A 22,315-nucleotide genomic window follows, 5' to 3' on the forward strand; every position below is an offset into this window, starting at 1 on the left:
TGCTCACTGCACTAAGAGAGCAGTCCAAACCAAAGCAGCAGCCACACTTGTGATACTTCAAATACACGCAACCTCAAATTATCTTTGCAAAGAACTGAAGATGTACGGTATGACATCTGGTCATTGCTTATTCCTAATCTGTAGGAGCAACCGTCTAACATGATTTTAATCCTTTTACTACCAAACAATAACAGGCCTTGTACACTGTTGCTTTTCCTTGTAGTGTCATGCTACGCTGAGAGTAAACGTTTCACTGTGATTAGCCTTTTTGTATGTGTTACAGCGTACCTCATTGCTCACTGTGGAATCATGATGGATCATCCTCTGAGTGGAACTGTCCATGCTCGCCCCAGACGAGCACTTTGCCAGTGCGACAGCGTGCTGCTCTTTCTCTCGCTGGCGGACGATCTCCTCACAGCCCAGCCACTCACTCATGGTCTGCTGGTAGCACACTCGGATTTGTTTATCCACCTGCGGTAAAAGGTGAGGAATGTCGTTGCTCAGTGATTCAAAAGGAGAATTTCTCTGAAGCAAAGCAAAAGTCACGGGGGAAAGGAAAAAAAACAAAACAAACCTCTTTCCTCTCAATCTCTGCCATTCCAAATGTGTAATGACCCAGGAGGAAAGGCCACACCTCTTTACGCAGCGAGGGCTCCACACCACCGAAGTAGACTAGACGGAGCAGCTCCTGCTCCTTGTATGCCTGAGGATGGAAGACATACCTTTAATGTAGTCAGTGGTTGCCTTTTGGTAAAGATGCACATACATACTGGCCTAACACTGACATTAGCCAATATTCAGCTTGTTGGCTGCAACTGGCCTATCAGCAAATAGGATGACATCAGCTGATGGCAGTGGCTAATAATTATCTGGTGTGTGCTGGTTGTGTCACTGACTTTGCCTGAAATTTTTTTTCATATCTCTTTCTTTGGGGGGAATAAAATAATTTGTTGGACCATGTGGGTCTTGAAAAGTAATTGAGTTGGCAATGGTTTAAATGTTAAAATGTCATTTAAAGCAGTTATTTATCCATTTGTTGCTGTGAATGGTTATAATAAGGCTTTTCGATCAAATTGTATGAAAGTATTTCTACTAATTCAAAGAGAGGGTGATAAAGGGCTGAAATACTTAAAGCTCTTTTTACACACACACACACACACACACACACACACACACACACACTGGAGTCCTAAATGTTCTACAGATGTTTGGCATGTGAGAACACAAATGTCCAGAGTATTCGCTCCAGACTTCTTCTTCTTCTTGCTCCCAAGTACAATCTCTGAAACATCAGCGGATGAGCCAGTGTACCAAAGTGTCAGCAAATATTTTGGAGCATTTGCTTCCATTGAATAAGTGAGTGTGAGTGTGCTGGTGAGTTTGTTGACCAGTATGCTGATTTCCTTTCACTCCCTGCTATTGTGGATACTTGCAGGACTCATACCAACGCAGGACAGAGCCTCATCTGATACTGTCAATGTGTCGCAAAGAAAACAAAGTGATTTCCACAGCGTGATTCCTGCATGACATGCAGCCTCCACAGCGCTGTAGACACCTGTTCCCCTCCACCCCCACCACTCACATTCCCAGCAGAGAGCCTCCCACTGTGATGTGCCTCCCAACAGCAACTGAGGATAAAAGACCCAATAAAGTTGTCCACACATTCTCCTGAACATCTCCAGTGTTCGTGTGTGACAGTGGCTTTAATGAAGCCAATTGTTATCTTTAATGTCAGTATTGGTACTGCCTCAGAATTTCATTATCAGTATATCTCTTCCTTTTAGTCAGTCTTTGTATTTTGACTCCTTGATTAAGAATGACAATTCCTCCCATGCATTGATAAGTCCGTAGAAACAACAGGTTACAGGCTGCCAGTGGTGAAGTGTCTCTTTCGGGAATGATCAAAGCCTGCATTTATATAATTTCTAAAGGCATAAAACATAAATCTTTGGAAATGAACTATTTCTCATACTCCATCAAACTCTAATTAACCCCACATAAACATTATTAATATCTAAATTAACTGCAGATGTGCTCATCAAGATTCACATTAGCCGTTAGCCACGCTTCATGCACACTGTTGTGGGACCAACTGTGTGAGCTGGATGATTAGCAGCGGATGAATGTGGTTGAGACAGGAGACTGACAAAGTGAAAGAGATGCTAGTGGTTGAGGTGCATGTGTGTGAAAGTGTGGACAGCGTTCTGTCAGCAGTTACTGTGAACTTTGCGTTGACACCAGCGATGCTTACTGTGCAGTCCTGGAGGAATCTCTGCCACACGTCAGCGGTGAGCCCTCGGTAGGCGTCACAGGGCACGTCAGGCGCCACGATGGTGTGATTGACGAGAGCAGAGAGGTGCGTACGCACAGTGGACAGGTGACGGCAGTACGCCAGCCCTGATTGATGATACAGTTAATTATCTAATCCCGCTGCTATGGCAAGTGATCATTATAATACTGCATGTCACACGTTTTAATTGTGACCGTGAAAAGATAATCAAAAAGCAATTACATACAGCCATAAAATGCCCTGGAGATGATCTGATATTTCATGTTGTCGCACAGCAGCTTCAGAGGAGTCCTGCAGAAAGATGCAGCACATATCATTTTACTTGTGTTGTGGAAACACTGGTATTGCAATTATATCAAGCTCTCTTTTGCAATAAAGCTATCATTAAACTGCCACTAAACCAATCGTCTCATGCATGTGATTTATACACTATATCTGATGAAAGGCTTACTGTAGGGTTAAGTCTGACCTTTACTCAAATGATAAACTATTGTGCTGCCATACAGAGAAAATTAGCCTGGCGGTTTTTTTTTCTGCCATGATTATCACCTTATTCACCGAACACATCCTCATTCGGGTGAGTTAAATGTCACGTAATTATCCTCAGTTGGTTACTAGGTTTTTGTATCATTCTTTCATTTCCAGTTTCCTCTGCATTGTTGAGGATACCAGGTGAGAGAGTATCTTAGGAGCCTTCAGAGGTTCATCATATCTTTGATTGGTTTGTTTCTCACCTCTCGTGGTTGCACCCCTTGTGTGTCGCCCCATCAGAGAAGTTGCCCTGAGAGCAGGAGGAACACGACGACTTCCTGAGAGTGGGGTGCCACATCGAGGCTCCCTGATCCATCAGATCTGGAGGAGTTACTGCACGCAAAAACACACTCCCTCGTTATCACTTTAAGTGATATTCTGCCCAGGCTTTCAAGAGTTCTTACATTTGCACTTCTCCTTAAACAGAGCGGTAAACATCTTTTGCACAAGCAGAGTTTTGATCAGTCGTGACCTGCTTAAAGCACTTGTTTTGCTTTATTCCTGCTAGAGCAAAGACAAAAGCATCTGCACAATTGAAAAATAGCATAGAGCCATCATAGTTATTGCATTATTAGAAAAGAGATCAATGGAGAAAGAGCCCTTTTCAATTCAGCAACCATATTTGATCAATCAACGCATCAGCTGTAAAAAGGCTGTTAGAAAGTTACTTCATCATGACGCAGTAAGAAAGGTGTTAGACAATGTGGATTTAATAACGAAGCACATCGATAAACTTTGCCAAAGGCACAAGTCAGGCCAGGAGGATATTAGATGTAAGGAATTTAAGCGATTAAGGCAAGCTGACAGATGGACAGACGAGCCGAGGTGTGACAGCGTTACAGCTGCTCCCAGTGAGTGAGGGGAATTCTTCATGGCAGCTGCAGGACCTCTTGGGAACAACCAGGGTCCCTGTTTTGGAGGAACATTGTCCACTCCATTTAAGGGAGTGAGTCAGATGGGGAGGGTGGGTTACAATCACTGTAACAAACAATGAGCAACATTTTCATCAAAATGCAACAATCTGGAGAGGCTTGCTGGGCACTGCTCATGTAAAATTGCTTCTCAGGAAAGAAACCCACCAAACTCTGACTGGCTGTTTGGAAAGATGATGCGGAAGACATAGTCTGCAGCCTCGTCCTCCTCTTTGTCTGAGACTGAGTCTGGGGATCCAGATCCCAATGGTACCCTCTTCCTGAGTTTAGGAAACACCTTCCCCTGCTCAAAAAAAAAAAAAAGCCCAGTTATGTCACCCTCATGTTGAGATGGTTGTGTGAGTAAGCCAATTGATCATGTCTGAATATGTATGGCCAAAAAGACACCTATGGTGTGGTGGCGCTAAGAGAGACACATTCATCTCTGTCACTCTGCATAATATAGCAATGAGGCAAATGGACTAATTTCAAAGTCCAAAAAAAGCTGACTTACCATTGAGGTGATATATTCTGGTAGAATACATGCTATATGTTTGCACTGTGACTAAAAAAATGTGCCGACCTTTCCCCTCTGGGACCAGAGTGGAGGGTCTAGTTGGCCATGAGGAAGCAGGCCGTTTTCCAGGCAGGAAAGGAACTGGAGCAAATGGCCTCCTCTGGGGAAGCGGAGCGGAGGTCGCTGGATCCCATCCTGACTGACCAGCACCACTGTTCCCCCACTGTCCACTGGAGGAGATAGATGTATGGGTGGTGATTTCTTTATCTAATTGTTCATTACTCCATTTTACTGGGTCTAATTGCACCTGATTTCAAAACAGGACAGAAACTGTCAAAATTCTGAGTCAACACTGAGGTATGAAGTAAAGGCTTTTTACCTTGTTGATGACAGTGCAAGTAAACTATCTCCTCCAAAGGGATTGTCATAGCATAGTCCCAGTATACGCTGAAAAACAGCAAATTAAATAAGTAGTTATTAAAGCTGCAACCCTAGTCTAGTCTTTGGACATTAAAATACTAAATAAAAAAATCCAGTGGAAATTTTTATGTAAAATCAGAGTAAAGATTTGTAGAGAGATACATTTTTTGCCTAATAAGAGAGCACTTGACAGCGGGCACAATAAAAAGAAGGCGCAGTTGCCTAAAATTGATTTCATGGAGAGAAACCATGCGCAGACACTAGAACATAACATGGTTTGCTAGTTTGAGAGATGTCTGACAGGGTCTCAGTAAATAAACCATCTGTTGGGCACTGGTGTGCTGAAAATAGGCCTCATCAGATCAGCAGCATTTATTCAGTGCACTGAGCCCCTGAGCAACAGACAAACACACTGCATTATTCAGTAACACTCGAGTGTTACTCAAATGGCTCAGTGAACAAGAAAAAAAGAAACAAAGCTTGCGTGACTTTGTGGAGCCACTTTACATGTTAATTTATCTTGGGATGAGAGTGACGATTAATATCATCAGATGCAGGCTTTTTAGGCACATTCACCATAATCATAGTGACTCAGTTGCGTGTGGGTAATTTTTCACCTGTGTTCATAGTCCAAGTCTCCAACAGAGCCATTCATAAGTTGATTGGGTGTCCACTTCAGCGTCATGATGTCAGCAGTCTGGTGCAGAGAGAGGTAACCTGGGATGGCCTCCATGTCATCCCTCTGAGACAACCACCAGGACAGATTTTTTTTATTGAAAGAAAGAAGTGAGGATATGCTTTTAAGCATGTAGTCTAGTTAGTTTGAGAGAAAATATGACTGGAATATGTGACAGCTGTTCTGAGATGTATAGGACATAAAGATGCTGCATCCAGGTTAACATGTTATGAGGTATTCCTTGGGTCGTCCTGACGAGGACTCAGACAGTTACCGGCTGCACAAGCACGTTGTTCTTGCCGAACAGCAGCGTCGCCCTGTTGTTTTGATGCAGCGACTCCACATATTCACGGGCCGATGGTGAGGGGGAGGGGCGTTCATCCATGCTGCTGCTGGAGTGTCGCTTCTGGATCTGCATGGCACAGACACAAGCAACATCACACCTGATAAAAACACTGATGAATAACACTCGCTCGTTCATTCATGTGCACCAGTGCAGCCACACTAGTTCCTGATGCCAAACGCCAGTCTCGTTTAGCTGGTAACACACACGCACACGGAGCCCATGTCCACACATCCGTAAAGAGCATTGTTGTGTGTAAAACAGGCCAAGTTGACCTGTCTTGTTGACAACATGCCAACTGAACTAAAGAGAAGGTCTAAGATACACACTGTTCTCTCTCCTGGGACGCAGTGTGCTTTACTTAATGCATCTCAGATGAGAATGTCTGCCAGTGCATGCGAGCTAATCTATCAGAGTAAAAGCATACACAAGGGATAAAATAAAAAAATGAAAAATTGAGGCTAACTCTTCATGGCCAGATTTCACACTCACACACAGTGCAGGCCTCTTGGTGGGAGAATCCTGTCTGCAGTGGCCACTATGGATACGATGTCTTTGCACCAACTCATCAGCAGACGGGTCTGTCCAGAAATGATCAGCCGTCTTCATCTTTGTGTACTCCAAAGCACAAGGTCCGACTGTCACAGGGCAGCAGCACAGTTAAGACAGAGCCAATGCAATCAGCTTCAGATTATCTTAAACATAATGTTTCTAAGTGCATTTTTTAAACTAAAGGTCGATTTTTTTTAGATGTCCAATAAAAGGCCTCAAATAATCTACCCAATGATTCAAGACCAAAAAAATTGTAAAGAAATGTAATTCGCAATCCATTTGACAGAGGTACTTGCTGGGGTAGGCAGCTGTGCTCGTCAGCAGGGCCTCTGACTTTGGTACTGTGGAAAAAACTGTCTCATTCATCACTGGGAAACAGGTAAAACGTCATGTCCTTCTCATTGCATTGGACTTATACTGCTTGTCTGATGCATTTCGTTCAGTAATTCTATTGTTCTTGTCAAGAGTAAAAGCTAAAAAAAAAACTGGGCCTGCCATAAGCAGGGAACTCACTTTCAGTACACATTCCACTAAGATGAAAAGGTCGTTTTGAATTCTATAAGGAAAAATAGGATATCATAATGTCCTTGTTCTTCTCTACATGCTTCCACATGATGGTGTTATATTTTCATGAAAACCACTATGTAGGAAATGATATTAGACTATAGTTAATCACACAACTGCTTACAGTGTCACATACTATTACCTAGCAATGACGCAAGGATAGGTCCATCTACAGGGTCCATTAGAAAAGCTTCTTTTTCGTAGTATTTACTGGAAGACAATTATGAAAAGGGAGATTTTGAAGCAGAACAGACACCTTGCAACACAGTTTAACAGAGCGTCATTTGTCCTCTCAACACACCTACTGTTCTCCACTAAGTAGAGGACAATCTTGTCCAGCACTTTGTCAAACAGAGCGGTCCGGATCCACAGGTTCTTCACTCCTTGGGGGTTGAGGCTGGGGAGTCGCGGCATTTTACGAAGGCTGTCCTGACTTTGCAAGCTTTGACTTCGCCTGCAGAAGGAAAGAAACAACAAAAAAAAAGAAAAGGTACTGGTATATGTATTAAAAATTCCTCAGACAGCATCTGCAACAAGCTAACAGCAATAATGATTCATGTTTCCAAAAAGCCCATTCACATGAATTATTTACAAGCTTTTTCATGAAAAGGCAAAACAGCCCTTCACACAGAAAGCAATTTGTTTCCATTGTTGGGATGATCAACCAGGCTTTGAAGTCTGATACGACGTGAAAGAACCGGCTGTGATGTATGCGTCTCACTTTGTCTCGATGATCTGCTCGAGCTCCTGGGCCTTTCTGCACATCTCCTCAGCTGGGGGGAAGCTTTTTCCCACTTTCATGAAGAGTGCTGCTATCTTGTTGCTACGCAGAAAGCCAGCTGCTCGCCGTTTTAACCCATGCAGAACGCATGCCTCCACTGCAGCTGTGTGGACACAAATATGAGGTTGGAAAAATGAACACATGCTCTGAACTCAGGTTTAGCTTAAGAACGGTAAGCGACAACAGTATTCTCCCTCCAATTAGCTTTGTTTGGTTCTTAACCGCCTGCTGGGGAATACTACCAAATTCTTACACAACATATGCTGCTATGGCTGTACAACCAAAACAGCAAGCTTAAAGATGCCAACTGCTAATCTGAGATATCATTTAATTGTGACACAGGCAACAAATATGTACTAATAAAGCAGATTTGTCGTCAAATATTTTCTTACATATAGCATGTCATACACTCATTTCAGCTAAGTTTCAGATATTCCACCAAGATAAGTGACACGCTTTCAACACTGCTCTACACATACAATGATAACAATGCATAACATGCAAGGTGAGTTGGGTATTTCATCATATCCTCCTTTTAGCTGAGCACATCTCTGCACATGTTGAGACTGTTGTGCAGAACATGCTTTAATGGGAAACAGCTATAGCTCTTTCAGGTACAAAAATCAAGCCGTTCAAATATGTCCACGGGAAATTTCCGATTGTTGCTTTCTCTATCGAGAGAGTTTCTATCCTTTTCCATCTATTCGAATATCCACTTAATCATATAAGCAGTAAGCAGTACTGGACACTCGAGTCGATGACATGTTGACACACATTAGTTGACTGTGGCAAAGACCAGACACCCTGCCTTCCTCTCAGGGCTATGTGAAAGTGCCTGGAGCTGTGTTGACATTTGAATCCTCTGTCAGGTCTAATCCTGTGGCTCTGTTCACATAGGGTCAGAGTGAAGGCAGGGGTTGTCATGGCAACCCCTGTTGATGGTGCGATCAAGCTCTGAGAGAGATGAGCAGCAGGGAGGGGCAGCTATGACTCGTGAGCGTCACAAACAACTTATTTTTTTCCCTTCAATCTGTTGCTCTTTCTAAAACAAACAAACAAAGAAAAAAAAAAATATATAGCTCCTTCTCTCATCATTTCTTTCCTCCCTCCTCCCCTCCTGCATGTTTTAGCTTCTCGTTTCATACCATTAAAGAGCAAGAAGGTAAATGTCAGAACAGAGCACCGCAGTAAAAGGTCTCGAAATAAAGTAAGCGCTCTTTGCTCTGACAACATCTCCCACATGTGGTCTCAGATGGCAAAATGCAAAGAACGAAAGTCATAAACCTCGCCACCTTTCAAAGCTACCTCCCGTTTAACATACTATACAGAAAATTCTCTGTCACAGTCTCTGACACTGGAGTGAAATGAAAATGACCAAGAGCATCAGTAGAAGTGCAACAAAAACCCCACGTTTTTACATTTTTGGACAGGAAAGTCAACATTTTTCCAAAAATGAACTTAAATCACACAACTATAACAATAAACCACAAGTGGCAGTTAAATGTGTTACACAGAACATGTGCATTGTGTGCACAGAATACGTGATCTATCGAGTCGCACCTGGTGACAACAGCTAATGACATAAAGTGTCTAATTATCCTCCATCTGGAGCAACTGAGAGCATGAGAGACTGCTGTCACCGTCATGCAGCTGACCAACATCTCACTCACAATAGCAACAAAGACACCACCACAAGATCTTATAGATAGTCCAGAAAGGATCACTCGACAGCCAAACGAATGAGTTACAAAATGTACATTGATTTGATTTTTTATATAAATCTGAAGGCTCTCAAACACAATATCTAAGTATCTATAAGTGTGTGTCATAAAAGACCATGATACAGCTGTTTCTCCTGATTACATTAATGACGATTAGTGAAGGAGGTGGATGGGTGTAGGTGAGGTGGGGATGGTAGAGAGCGTGTGTGGCATCCACTGTGGTGACTGCTGTGCAGGCCTTAAGCTACACGGTCATATAGGCATCCGTTGTCTGTACCCGCTTTATCCCATGCAGGGTCCCAGGGGCCTGGAGCATTTCTCTGCTGTCGAAGGGCAAGAGGCTGAGTACATCCTGGACAAGCCACTAGTCAATCAGAGGGCTTAACAGTCATGGTGAAATCTACAGAGTATTAAATCATTTTTTTGTCTTGTTCAATTAAGAACTGCAATGAAAACTGACAATTAACTAATGTGGGTGACGCTAAAAGAAATCAGGACATTCAGGGATATTTTGAGGGAAAAGGTGAGTAAGAGTCTCCAGAATCTGTCACTTAAACCATTTTAGCCCATCATCCAAGGCCTTTCATCCATGCGGCGTCCTCCGTAACAGAACAAAACGAGCTCTGAGCATAACACCCTCTCCTCTGCACCCTGCAGTTATGATGATGAGTCATTGCTGTATTCTCAATAGTTCCTTAACCAAGTCAAGAGTAAAGGCGGAGCAATTTTGAGGTTTCTATATCTGTTCATCAGAGAGTCTATTTGCAGAATTGCACAAAAGCTACCAGGAAAAATTCCATGAAGCACAACCAAAGAAAGAAATCCATTAAATTTTAAATCCATTCCAGTTTACATTTGATCTTACAGAGCCATGGTACTTTGTTTAAAGGACACATATCAAAGAAAAATCACTTTATTGTGTGCTTGACAGCTTATATTTGGGTGTCTGAAATCACTCCCAACTCAAACTTTTGCAGGGGAAGCTTGGGTACAAGCTCATCCAGCCTCCTCCCACTGTATCTCTGCCTCACTTCAGCTTCAGATGATGCTGCGATCGCTGCACCTCAGAAGTGGGAGACTGAAACTCTTTTAATATTGCTTTTTGCCTTTGCTATGAACATCAAATGTCATCATTACTTAAATAGTTCCCATAAGTGAACAAAGAAATGACCCACTTCAACTTTTTGCCAGTTGAAATATGAAATTTTCCCATTTGTGACTGAAAGTACCATCAAAACAATAATAGCAAAAACCGTAACAAAAACAAACGTTGATGAAATATTGATCATAAAAGCAACAGTTTTTAATATTAGCTTCTAGGAAAAGTGGAGCAACAGTGAAGTCTAAAGCTCATAGAGAGTTGAAACTTTCTCTAAAGGAGGGATCGGTAGCCTACCAGGTCCAGCTGCAGACAAGGGAAATAATGTAAGTATGAAAATAGGTGTGTTTCTATTAGTTTAGTGTGTTATATAAGCTCTCAGGCTATTTTTTGTATTTTCTCTCAAACTGTAATAATGTGCTCCGACAACAGATCCCAAAAAGAGGCAGACCCTGAGGAAAAGATGGGCAGAGTTGAGCTCAGTGGGTCATTTCACACCCTAACATTAATCGCTAGCAGAGAGGTGTAAATTGATGGATGAAAAATGAGTTGCAGCAGTGTCTTTCTGAGTTATTTTGACCGAAGCACATCACAGACATTTCACTGAAAACCTTCCGGAGTGACACCCTGCCGCAGTAGCTCGGGACATATTGTGTCTTTTTTTTGCATCTTCTTGAGATTTTCTAATGAGTTGTTTTCTGTGACAAATTAACTCTTGGGGCACGTTTCTACACTTGTTTGGATGCTGTGCTGGTAGAATGATTCTTGCCTGTAAATGTGGTACTTTTTAACATCTGTTATGATAAGTTACCATGGAAAGGTTGTTTGCTTGTGAGCTGATGAAGTTTTCCAAAGCTTAAGTAATATCTAGAATAAGACCCCAAATCCAGATGAGTTGAAGAGGAGACGTCGAGGATGCAGAGCAGGAACAAAGTGAAGAGGAGGGGTGAGGAAGCTTAAAACATTTCTTCCCTTGATCGTCAAGAGAAATGTGGGATCACTGGCAGATAAAATGGACAAGCTGGGAATATTAGGGAAGCAGTATTATTTATTTCACCGATGGCTACAGGATCAACTACCCCTCTCTACCCGGCTTTAAGACTACACTGGCAGACAAAGACTGTAGACACAGAAAGTTCATTTGTGTTACCTGCTGATGACGTGTGTGACATCATCAATTCATGGTTACCTCAGAAGATTTAAACCACAGTTAACTCAGAAGAAGTTAGTTTTACTTTCAGTCTTATTCAGTCTAGTTATTTATCTGCAGCAACAACATATCCACAACATTAATTTATACTGCTGAAACTATTTTCCTCTCAGGGATTCATAGATTATTACTGAATTATACTGAATTTAATTAAGACTTTGGGAAACTGTGTCAGTCCTTTAAAATTGCAAAATATGGCATTGGCTTTGGTGGATTTGTTTAGGTTAACTTAAACTTGTAAAAATGTCTTGCAAGCATAAACACAACATACAACTTGACCTGAATGTTAATCCCATAGTGGATATATAATAAGTCCTTGGACACTCAAAACTGTAAAGTCAGTCACAAATCTTCAAATTTCCAATTTACTCTCTCAGCAAGGAGAGAACTTTTCAGCTTCTGGATATATTTCTAATGGCAACCTTTGTATGACGTGATAGAAATCTGCACAGTGTTATCAAATAAGCAATGTTTTGACCTGTTACTATCGTTATACTGTAAAGAGCGAGTGTTTTAATTCAAAGAGTTAGAGGGAAGTAAATCCTGGATGTAAAAAAGGTTTTAACAGTAAACTGCGACAAAAAAAACAAGGTTTTTCAGTTTTCTTCAGCTACTTTGTTACTGCCTTTTTACTCAGTAAACAGTGTTGCTTTGACTCTGCACAGTTTCTACATTACGTTCAGACTCACACCAGGCAGCTCATCAAAGCAGCCTTGATGGTGGTGGTTAATGGCTCCCTAGTGAAGTAACTGAGCTCCTCCCTCAGCCTTCACTCTCATTTCTGAACAGACCACCACTGAAATAGTGCAGAGCAAGAGCCAATATAAGGATCACAGGGGAAGTCAAGAGGAGGAGGAAGCTGGCTGACAACAAAACAAAAACATGAAAGGTTCATCCTAAACTGCTATGATGTGTCCACTGGGACACATCATAGCAGTACTAGAAAGATATGCCTTGATCCAAAAGATAACGCCAACCCCACAGCCCCAGAAATATGTTGACATGCCAACATGAAAGCAGTAATGGACACGCAGAGAGCGCACCAAAGGCACACAACATTCAAATGTGTAAAAGGGGACTTTACAGCCATACTGGGCTCAACATCAGTAAATTACTTTCATCTCCCTCAAAGAGGGAAATAAAACCCCTAAAATAGATTTGGGGTAAGCTGATTATTGGATGGGAAGGATGTTAAACATAATTGACTTACGCTAGTTTAATAGGTTTTCGTGTAGTGTTGCAAATCATTTACACAGAGTGGCCTCCAAACAGGCTAAATTTGGACATCATTATGTGGGGATCTTATTTAATTACCCAGAAAAAACATAATTGTGTGTGATTATGTATTCAACATAATCTTGATGGTAGTATGTTACCTTTGACTTACTTTCGTTTTCTTAACACACTGGAATGTTTCGTAACTTGGTTTGCCAGCTGGGGAAACCATGGCTTTGACTTATACAGACTTTATTGTATCTTTGTCAATCTTCTAAACGAAACTTAGCGATTTCGCCCACTGGCACATCAATTTCTTGTAATCCAATTGTGCAATTGCATTTCAACAGCAATAAAGAGCAGACTGGCCTATAGAGACCTGACAGTTTCTCCATATTTTCCTTGGTGCATCTCTCTGCACACATTTACACAGCAGTACCCTGACAAGTGCTCAATTATTTGCATTATTTCGCCACATGTTAAACAGAGTTTATGTCAGGAGGAGGTTTTGTTGCTCTTCACTTGTTTACACGATTGAAGTGTTTTCTCAGATTTGAATGCCTTTCAAATTCAAGAGTCCCATCATATGACTTAAAAAGTCTTGCACATGAGGCATTCACCTAATAAAACGTGACATTTTGTGCAAGCGGAGTCACCTTATTCACAGTGAAATCCACAAATATATCTGGTTCCTGATTACAGCTCTGGTCTGAGACAGTGTAAAAAATATATGTATGTGGGCTGGGTGTTTCTCACAGTAATCATACTGCGATCTATCACTGTGATAGCAATAACATTTGGTGAATTATTTAGCTTAAGATGTGTTATTTTTCTATCGAACAGTATTTTAACGAAGCAGCTGAAATCTCAGCTTCCTGCTCTGTTATTTTATCTATTTTTTTTTTTTAAAACAAATGCAGCAAAGCTGTTGGACAAAGACTCTTATGAATACTAATAAAACAGATGAGCAACTCGACGCTTGTCTCTGTTAGTCAAAAATGATTGTAGTTATCTTTATCCGCATGATGAAGCCTCAAAACTCGCATCAACCCTGACCAACTACCACCAGTTAGTATTTCGATATAATTCTGTAGCAGTTCATGGATTAACTACATGCTTAAAAAGAGGTAGCCTTTCAGTGACAGTGTAAGAGCGTGTTTGGGTGGTGCGTGAACTAAACCTGTGAAGGTCTCCATCTCCACTCGTGCTGCTTCATCCAACCATACATGTATCTGGAACGGTTCACCTATTATTTTGATTTTTTTTATAGTTTATTTTTTCAAAAACTGATGTCTCAGTCTCCATTTTATTCTGCAACTCAATGGGCTGGGTCAAGACACAAGACTTTTACTTATGCTGATCCTGTTAAATTTATAACTCCTTTCTATCATTTGAGTCTTTTCCTTTCTGAGCTAAGTTAATGAGTGACCAATAACATACTGATGTAAAGGTTAGACGTAAAAGGTTGACGGAAGAGTCCTTTAGTTAGGATAAAATTGAAGTTTTTATTAATTTTTACTAAGCTTTATATATTAATGTAGATTACATAACCATTTGGCACAATAAGGTTTTGCTTTTCCTCAAGAAAAAGGAGCTAGCCACAGCACTAGAGGTAACTTTTTATTTTTGAGGTGGTTAAATTCTATTGTGCTTGCTACACACATACACAAAATTAAAACCGCTGACAGGTGCCTTAAACAACACTGATTGTCTAATTACACTTTTGTGACTTTAAGAAGTAGTGGGCTGCCTTGAGGGTGAAAAGGGTCAAACAGCGACAGCTGGACCAGAGCATCTTCATGACAAAAATTCTGTTGGCGTGATGCTGGGATGCTGGGATGCTGTGATACAAGGACAGACAACTGGTGAACTAATGACCAAGGCTCTTTGGTGATGGTGATGGTTGCCATGTGACTTAATCTCTCAGAAGAGCTCGTAGCCCTAATGGCTGAAAGCAACTATGCAAACCATGACGGAAAAGAGTCAGAACACACAAAGCTTGCTGTGTAGCTGCTGGTCCTTCAGAACACTCATTCTATTTGGAGCCCTCTCCACTACAGACAATACATGACATGCCAGGGAAGCAATGGAGCAATAGAATAACTATGCAAATATAGTTAAGAAATGGTTTTAGGAACATGAAAAAACTGTAGCTCGATGGCTTATATTACACTCTGTATTACCAATAAATGATATGTTAGATGTAAGCAGGTGTCTTTTGTGTGAGATAAGTCCTGACAAAGGTTACATAGATAACTGAAAATCTGTTGAAATGATCAATTCAATCACGAGTGCCCCCCCACCCCCCACAGTGACCCTGAATTGGAATAAGTGGGTATAGAAAATGAATGAATGAATGAATATTTTCTCTAACGCAAACCAGGTTTCAGTTAGAACCTGGACTTCTTATAGGGACAGAATGTGGGGTCCACATGATCAAATAAAGGGTACAAATGAACCAAAGCTTTGTGATTTCTAAGTACTCACCACAAAAGGACACAATGTGGCTGCTGTCTTCGTGAACAAATTTCCTGGTGACAGCTTCCTCCATAATCTGCTTCACCTGTCAAAGATACAGCAGATATGGGATGAGTCATTCATTAATATGCCACAAGTGCTACAAACAGTCTGCGAGGGGCTTGCTGGCGAGGATTTGTCAGTGTGACAAAGGAATAAACAAGGGAATTCATAAATCAGATGCATGTCTGTGTGAGGAAAAACAAAAATTGGAAAAGAGAGAGCAGAGCTCTCAATGAGTTTAGAAGTTAAGGGAAGGAAAAATTATAAGAAATTAAGACTTTATGTTTAGCTGGTGGGTGAGTCACTAGTTCTTAACCCTAGGACCAGTGGGAAATGGAGATGGAACATTTAGGGGTAGAGGGAGGGGAGCACGTACATAAAAATAAAAATCCTCAGCGAAAGTAGCTGATTCTGTTGCGTCAGACGCTGATGTAATGCTTTTCATAAGTTATTTTCAAAAATATGAACGAGGTCAGATACTCAAGCTCACAAGGTAGCGCTCATTAGTTTGGCTTTGTTGTTACGGCAATGTGTCCTCCTCCCAGCTGACCCAACAACTGCTACAGACCATTAGTTAAGATGACTGGTGCATCAATCCCTCCGGTGACTATGGAGACATCCCCCTGAGTGGGCACCACTCTGCAATCTGCATGGGGAACTTCCGTGCAGCCTCCGGACACAGCTCCACAGATAGCTGTAATTTCCTGCTGAAATGAGTCTGTCCACAGTGACCACATTTCACTGCCAGGGTCACCGTGTACACACATAAACACCCTCATGCTCACACCCACATACACAGACACACGTTGGCTATATGCATAGCTGTCTTTGTGAGGACTTCTATTGATATGACATGTTCTTTATAGCTTCATAAGCATCACAACTTATTATCAAAGCCTGAACCAAATTTCTTAGCCTAAACCTAAATCTAACCTGAATCTTAATTTGCAAACAGCCCAGAGAAGGTGTGTAATATGAGAGCAAGACAACTTGTCCTCACTCCCACAGTCATAAGCTAACTAAATCCTCATGTATGACCTCTGAGCTCCAACGGCTGATCTCCACCCTGCTCTGTTTTACTCCTTTTTCCAATTTAAACATTGATGTGATCCCTCTGGTGTCAGTTTGGTTTTCATGAAGCAGCAAAATGTCTGACAATATTAGATTTTGGCAAGAGATTGCCCAAAATGTTACTCACTGGAACTTTAAAAATGTGAACATTAAGAGCATGTTGAACAAGAATACAGATGAAAGCCTATTGTATAACTGGGATGCTGCCCTAGCTCATGAGCTTTGATGCAGGTGCTGATAGAGAAGTTGTGCCACATCATTTGGAGAGGGCATCAGCTATTGGGAAAGCTTTAACAGTTGGGTGACTCATGGTGTAACTTGATAAATCAGTCATATTTCAGTCAAATGTAACCTTTTTAAATCAAAAAGTATTCAAAACTGAAATTAAGCTGAGACAAATGTTTAAAAAATATTTTAAAAGTACAGAGTCAGGTGATTAGCCGGCCTCTCAGAGCACTTGTTTTGCTCATATTATTATGTTTAATGGAGGTCGAATTAGTAGTAGCTGTGTAAAAAAGTATTTTCAAAAATCTAAAATGAAATATCCACAAGCCAGCATCAAATGGAGACAATTTAATAGATTAAAATGAGTTCAAAACTGCACGTGAGGGACTTAATGGCTTTCCTTCACTGACAACGTGATATCCCGATATCACTGTATTATAAACCTTTCTTGAAAACTGGGGTTGGCAAACAGATATTTATATCAAATGTGAATGTATGCGTTTGGATATTCAGAGCACAAGGAACCTCATCAAACTCATACTAAAGCATTATGAAATCAAAGATTTTTAACAGTTTTCTGTGTGCTGAGGAATATGTGCCCACTGAGCGCTGCCTGCACTGGTAATCCAGGATCAGGAGCGAATCCCATTTCTAATCTTTAGTTTGAAATACTTGGGAAATAAATGTTTCCAGAATCTTGCACCCTGAAGTTTTTCATACATGTTAAAAGAAACGTTTACCAATTAGAGAGCAGTCATTAAACAGCTGCAGTGGTGTGGTTTTCTTCTGCGTCAACAGAAAGGATTCGTGCTGCCATCTTAATGGAGACAGCTTAAGTCTGATGACATGCTCACCTAGCTCTGCTCAGGAGACTTTTATAAACGCATGTATTCATAAATATAAACACAGGGGAGTTATTTTCTTCCCGAGTACACCTACACTTTCTGACATACAGAAAGCCGATTGATTTGCTCACTTGTGTTTCCTCGTGTCTTTCATCTGGGCTACTGATCAGCCCTCTGAGGAATATATCTGGTAAGTGTCTCAGCACAGGCAACCAGCAGGTTTCTATGGAGACGTCACGATTCTCACCATGGATCACTTACGCCAAAGAGATGCACAAAGAAACATTTATTCATCTCTGAAACAAACAAATGATTGCAGCTCCATAATTACAGTTACTTACAACGTTTGCTTAAATCACTTCACATGTCATACAGTCGCGCCTTAGTGTGTTCAAGTTGTGTGAGTAGGGCAAAAAGATACCAAGGCGTGACTACTGGCTGTAGGCGCATCGAATGATAAGCCAACCAAAATATGTTTTTTACTGAAATTTGCAGTTAAAGTGATTCGGGTCATTAAATATCTGTATTGCAGCCGAGCCTGATGAATCTGCTCTAACTACAGCGACTTGAAGGCAACAAGCACAATGATAAAAGATCTACTAAGCACTCCAATCGAGTCTTACAACAGAGCCAAGAAGTAAGAGTCAGACACAAAGCCTCATCAACTAATATCCGCCCACTGTTATTCATCATCTCTGTAGCCAGCAACAGATGAAAGGCGCATACACTGAAAAAAAAACAATCAATCTGTTATTCATAAAAATATGATGCACGCAGATCAAGTTGCCCAGATGTTGAAAACCCCTACTTGAAGAGTACCCTGGGGACTTATTTCTCCCCATTGTGATCTGAACTTTAATTCTTACCATGAAATAACTTTACATGACACCTGATGTTTAGCTTAAATCCATCCCTTATACAAGGTCGTCTTGCTCATTAAGCATTTGATCAGCAAACAAGACAACACAGGGAGGCCGAGTTTGATTAAAAGTGGTGTAGCAGCAATGCACCTCTCGCAGCATATCCATGTAATCCTATTTTATCCATTCCAAAACCTCATTACGAATGCATTCACCTATAGGTCAAAAACAGTAGAACAGATCCAGAGTAATTATCACTATCAGCCTCGATGAAGACAGTTATACCTGATGATTTCCCTGAGCTGTGGAATTAAGGAATCAGACATGCATTCATTTTGTCCATCAAAACATCAACAGGAAAAAGAAAATCCCCATTAAATTTAAAACAAAGAATGAAACCAATGGACGGTAGTCCACATTTTGAAGAACAAGAGGGGGAAAAAAATGGTGGTGTTCTTTCTTTATGTGCGTCCTTTAGCAAACACAGGTGTGCAATTGTGTTTGTGTGCTTGCGTGTTATTCAAAGAGGCACCGCCATGAGCAAGATCAGAGCACGACAAAGCATTACAGACAGATAGAGGGCTCTGCATTAAAGCTGAGGCAAATAGGAGTTCTCATTCAAACCAATTTTGCGGCAGAAGGTAATTCTGTTGTCACAGACATGCTTGGCTCACTGGATAATGGCCCACATCCAGGTATGTCTGAGCAGACTGATGGCATAAAACCAGCTGGACAGGGAGAGAGCGTAAACACACAGCATAGAGACCATATGGTACAACCAACACTGATATTAATCAAAAACCCATAGAGATATGGTAGAAAACAAGACTATTTTTAATTTAAAGCAACATAAATATATCAGCAATTATGATCATATGAAAACAAAAGAGAACCTCCCATTGCTGACAATTTCATCTTGTCTAAACAAGAAAATAGTCAATGCTTTTTCAAATATTGCCTGATTTTAATGATAGCACAATGAGAAGGCAGCAATGTGCATAGGATGTATTTTTTCAAATGAACAGTAGTTAAACAAAAATGTCTCAAGAAACATAAATTTATGCTGATCTTTACAAGGAGTCAAGATAAAAGTGGGCTCTCACACTGACAGACTACATTGCTGATCCATCCACAGACTCAACCTGTCTGCACTTGGTGCTTAGAAAAAGTAAACATTGAGAAAGAGACATTGAGAATGAACCTCAGCGAGGACGTATATGTAACACAGAGGGAGGTTTTAATCGTGGGAAGGGTATGGTACCCATGACAAGACCGCAAACAGGAAGCAGAAGAAGATCAAAGCCTTTTGAAAGAACCAGGATGTGATAGGTATGCTTTGTTTACTTTGTTGGAGTAAAATCTTGTCATTTATGAGGCAGTTTCAGAAGAGAAAAAAAACCCATAAATATAACAAAAGAAAATGGGAAATGTAGTCCACTCAAACTGGTATATTTCTATTTACTTTTAGCAAGAGCTGTTGGAGAGCTTAGGTTAGACTGGAGAGCTGCCGGGAACAAATGTGTTTATTGCAAATGTTTAGAGAGAGCCGTACGTGATATCGAGAAAACATTCCTGGAACAAACAGAGTTAAATTAGAAAAACCTCAATCATTAAATAAACATCTCTGAAGGACAACGGAAACACAATAGAGTAACGCACACATCGGTTTACTAATAGGACAACGTAATATTCACCTGTTGATATTAATTTGTCACTTATCTATCTTATTATACAGTAGTTAGCTGACACTATTTTGAGGTTTTAGTAGAAGTTTGTTTTCTTGCAAACTGCCCCAGCTCTTTATCTAACTTCAAAGTAAAAAAAGTTTCCTCTATTGAGATTAAATGTCAAAAATATAACCGTACAAAACCGTTTCTTTTTTTTTTTTTTCACCTTTATTCAAAAAAGTTTGCCTGTGGTAACTGTGATTGCTACTGGACTTAGCTTAAGAATTAGCAGCACCTACTGACCATGCTAACATTGTGTTACTTTCTACAGCTAGCTAAACGTTTCCACCAAGGAGTAAAATATCTAATCTGAAGATCTTAAACAATGCAAACAATATTGGGATATTTTCCAAATTTACATTTTGCTAAAACACCTGGTAAACAAAATAACACCCATCTCAGCTGCAAAATATTGTGCCATTACACTAGCCTAATGGCTAACCCTTTTAGCTTAACAGGACAATGTGGCGGGAAAAAATGATCATTGCCATGGTATCGCTGTGGGGAATTTGATTTTGTAATTCAGTAGCCTGACCATCTTTATAAGCACAAGGCTAAATTTGTTAGCATATTAAGCTTGATTTTTAAAACTGCTGTTAAAATGATTCAGGGCTTCAGGCCTTTACGTCTCATGAACACCTTGGAGCTCATCAACCAGATCAAGCACAGCTGTCACAGCAAATGTGATATGAAGTCATACTTAGCAGAGTTTTTTTTTTTTTAAAAAAAAGGCTTATTTACCTGGTTTAAAACTGCTCTGAACTTTCACTCTGATACAGGTGTTACAAGCAATAACAAAAAAGATAATAGATCACTTAAATTTTGCTCGAGGATCATCTGTATTAGCTTTCATGTTGAAGTATCACAGGCTTTTTGCAACATTTATAAACAGTCACAAACATGTAAGAGATACATATGGAAGCATTATTTTTCGTGCTTTTTTACATCATAGGGTCTGAAAAAAACAAAAGCAGAGACCTTCCGTAAGTTTCCTGACAAAATTAACTCTCTGGTCATCTGCAAGCACCAAAAGCTCTAAGAAGAAACCTTATCAGGCTTAAAATCATCCTGATATTTCATTCTGGTCCTCTGTGACAGCAGGGAAACCTAGTTTAGTGAATCACTGGAGCTGCTTCCATGTTTGCTTCCACTCAGCACCATATAACTAATTACAGGCATGACACACACACATACACGCACGCACACAGTCTGTGTCCAACTAAAACCACCAAATGGCTTGGCAGAAGGGTTATGGTTTGCTTTTCCATGAACACCACAATCCCTGACTATCCAATCTATTTCCTTTGTGCTGCTACTCCACCCAAATAATAACTGATCAGGCAAAACTGACAAAGACCAAGGACCTTAAGCAAATTATCAATGGCACTGTAATTAGTATTATTCTAAAGATTAACAATGTTCTCAGATGGATGTATTAAAGATGACCATCAGCAAAAGAGAGCACTGATCCAGAAGTATGAACAAGGATCACCCAGGAAGTTTCAGTGTGTTCAGACGAACTATACAAGCTCACAACAACAAGAATATTTGCTTTTCCGACACGATAATTGATGAAAACACCCACCTCCTTCTTGACGGTGCGCAGCAGCTTCTGACGGGTCTCTGCCTCTGAAACAAATAACATAAACCCACAAAGGACATTTTCACTCTCTGCCATGACTCAGCTAAGACCACGTTCTCAAAAAGCACAATTCGGGCTTCAGAAATGAAAATGCTGTTATTTCCCCTCTTACCTGCCATGATTGCTACCATTGATCCGGTCTCCACTCTGCGCGTAGCACTCCTCCCAATAACTGGGTGCTGTTGTACACCGAGATGTAGCTCACGACTCCACCTCTTAAAGACAGATCCGGGGCTGCCATTGGCTGGGCCAATTGTCAATAAACAAGCGCACAGTTATATTTAATTGCCAAAATATGTGGTAACCTCTTACAAATATTCTGTTCTTAAATGAAACTTCCCTGGTGATGTTTCTCACAATGAGTAAAAACAGTGAGTGATATGCAGTAAAAATGACTTCATATAAGAACTTTGCTAATTTACTAACAGCTTTCAACGGGAATCCTTTACGTACTGAGTAATTGCTTAACTAAAAAGATAAGGTAAATTATACATTTTTTACTAGATTTTCTAACAAGAAAACATCTTTTCTTAGTGCCACCTTGTGGTCAATAGGTGCAAGGACAGTTAGGAGAATAAACTTTCCCCGTGTACCA

The 22,315-nt window shown here is 40.7% G+C and overlaps 1 protein-coding gene across 2 annotated transcripts in view; it reads right to left on the reverse strand.

Annotated features, from left to right (window-relative positions):
- Positions 1-21,897, reverse strand: part of sgsm1a (small G protein signaling modulator 1a) — a 29,903-nt gene extending 8,006 nt beyond the window's left edge. For both annotated transcript variants that reach the window (XM_072387971.1, XM_072387972.1), the window contains exons 1-17: positions 21,833-21,897; positions 21,664-21,707; positions 15,318-15,393; positions 7,526-7,688; positions 7,106-7,258; positions 6,947-7,014; positions 6,181-6,326; positions 5,620-5,757; positions 5,287-5,411; positions 4,629-4,696; positions 4,316-4,479; positions 3,901-4,036; positions 3,025-3,154; positions 2,517-2,581; positions 2,252-2,397; positions 575-703; positions 289-471 (exon numbers count right to left, since the gene is read on the reverse strand). In XM_072387971.1, the coding sequence (XP_072244072.1) occupies positions 289-471; positions 575-703; positions 2,252-2,397; positions 2,517-2,581; positions 3,025-3,154; positions 3,901-4,036; positions 4,316-4,479; positions 4,629-4,696; positions 5,287-5,411; positions 5,620-5,757; positions 6,181-6,326; positions 6,947-7,014; positions 7,106-7,258; positions 7,526-7,688; positions 15,318-15,393; positions 21,664-21,707; positions 21,833-21,851 (1,953 nt within the window). In that variant the 5' untranslated portion in view covers positions 21,852-21,897. The remainder of the gene's footprint in view (positions 1-288; positions 472-574; positions 704-2,251; positions 2,398-2,516; positions 2,582-3,024; positions 3,155-3,900; positions 4,037-4,315; positions 4,480-4,628; positions 4,697-5,286; positions 5,412-5,619; positions 5,758-6,180; positions 6,327-6,946; positions 7,015-7,105; positions 7,259-7,525; positions 7,689-15,317; positions 15,394-21,663; positions 21,708-21,832) is intronic.
- Between the last annotated feature and the right edge of the window lie 418 nt (positions 21,898-22,315).

This window comes from Leuresthes tenuis, unplaced genomic scaffold (assembly GCF_036924035.1).
Source record: "Leuresthes tenuis unplaced genomic scaffold, fLeuTen1.0.hap1 SCAF_6, whole genome shotgun sequence".
In the NCBI taxonomy this organism is placed as follows: domain Eukaryota; kingdom Metazoa; phylum Chordata; class Actinopteri; order Atheriniformes; family Atherinopsidae; genus Leuresthes; species Leuresthes tenuis.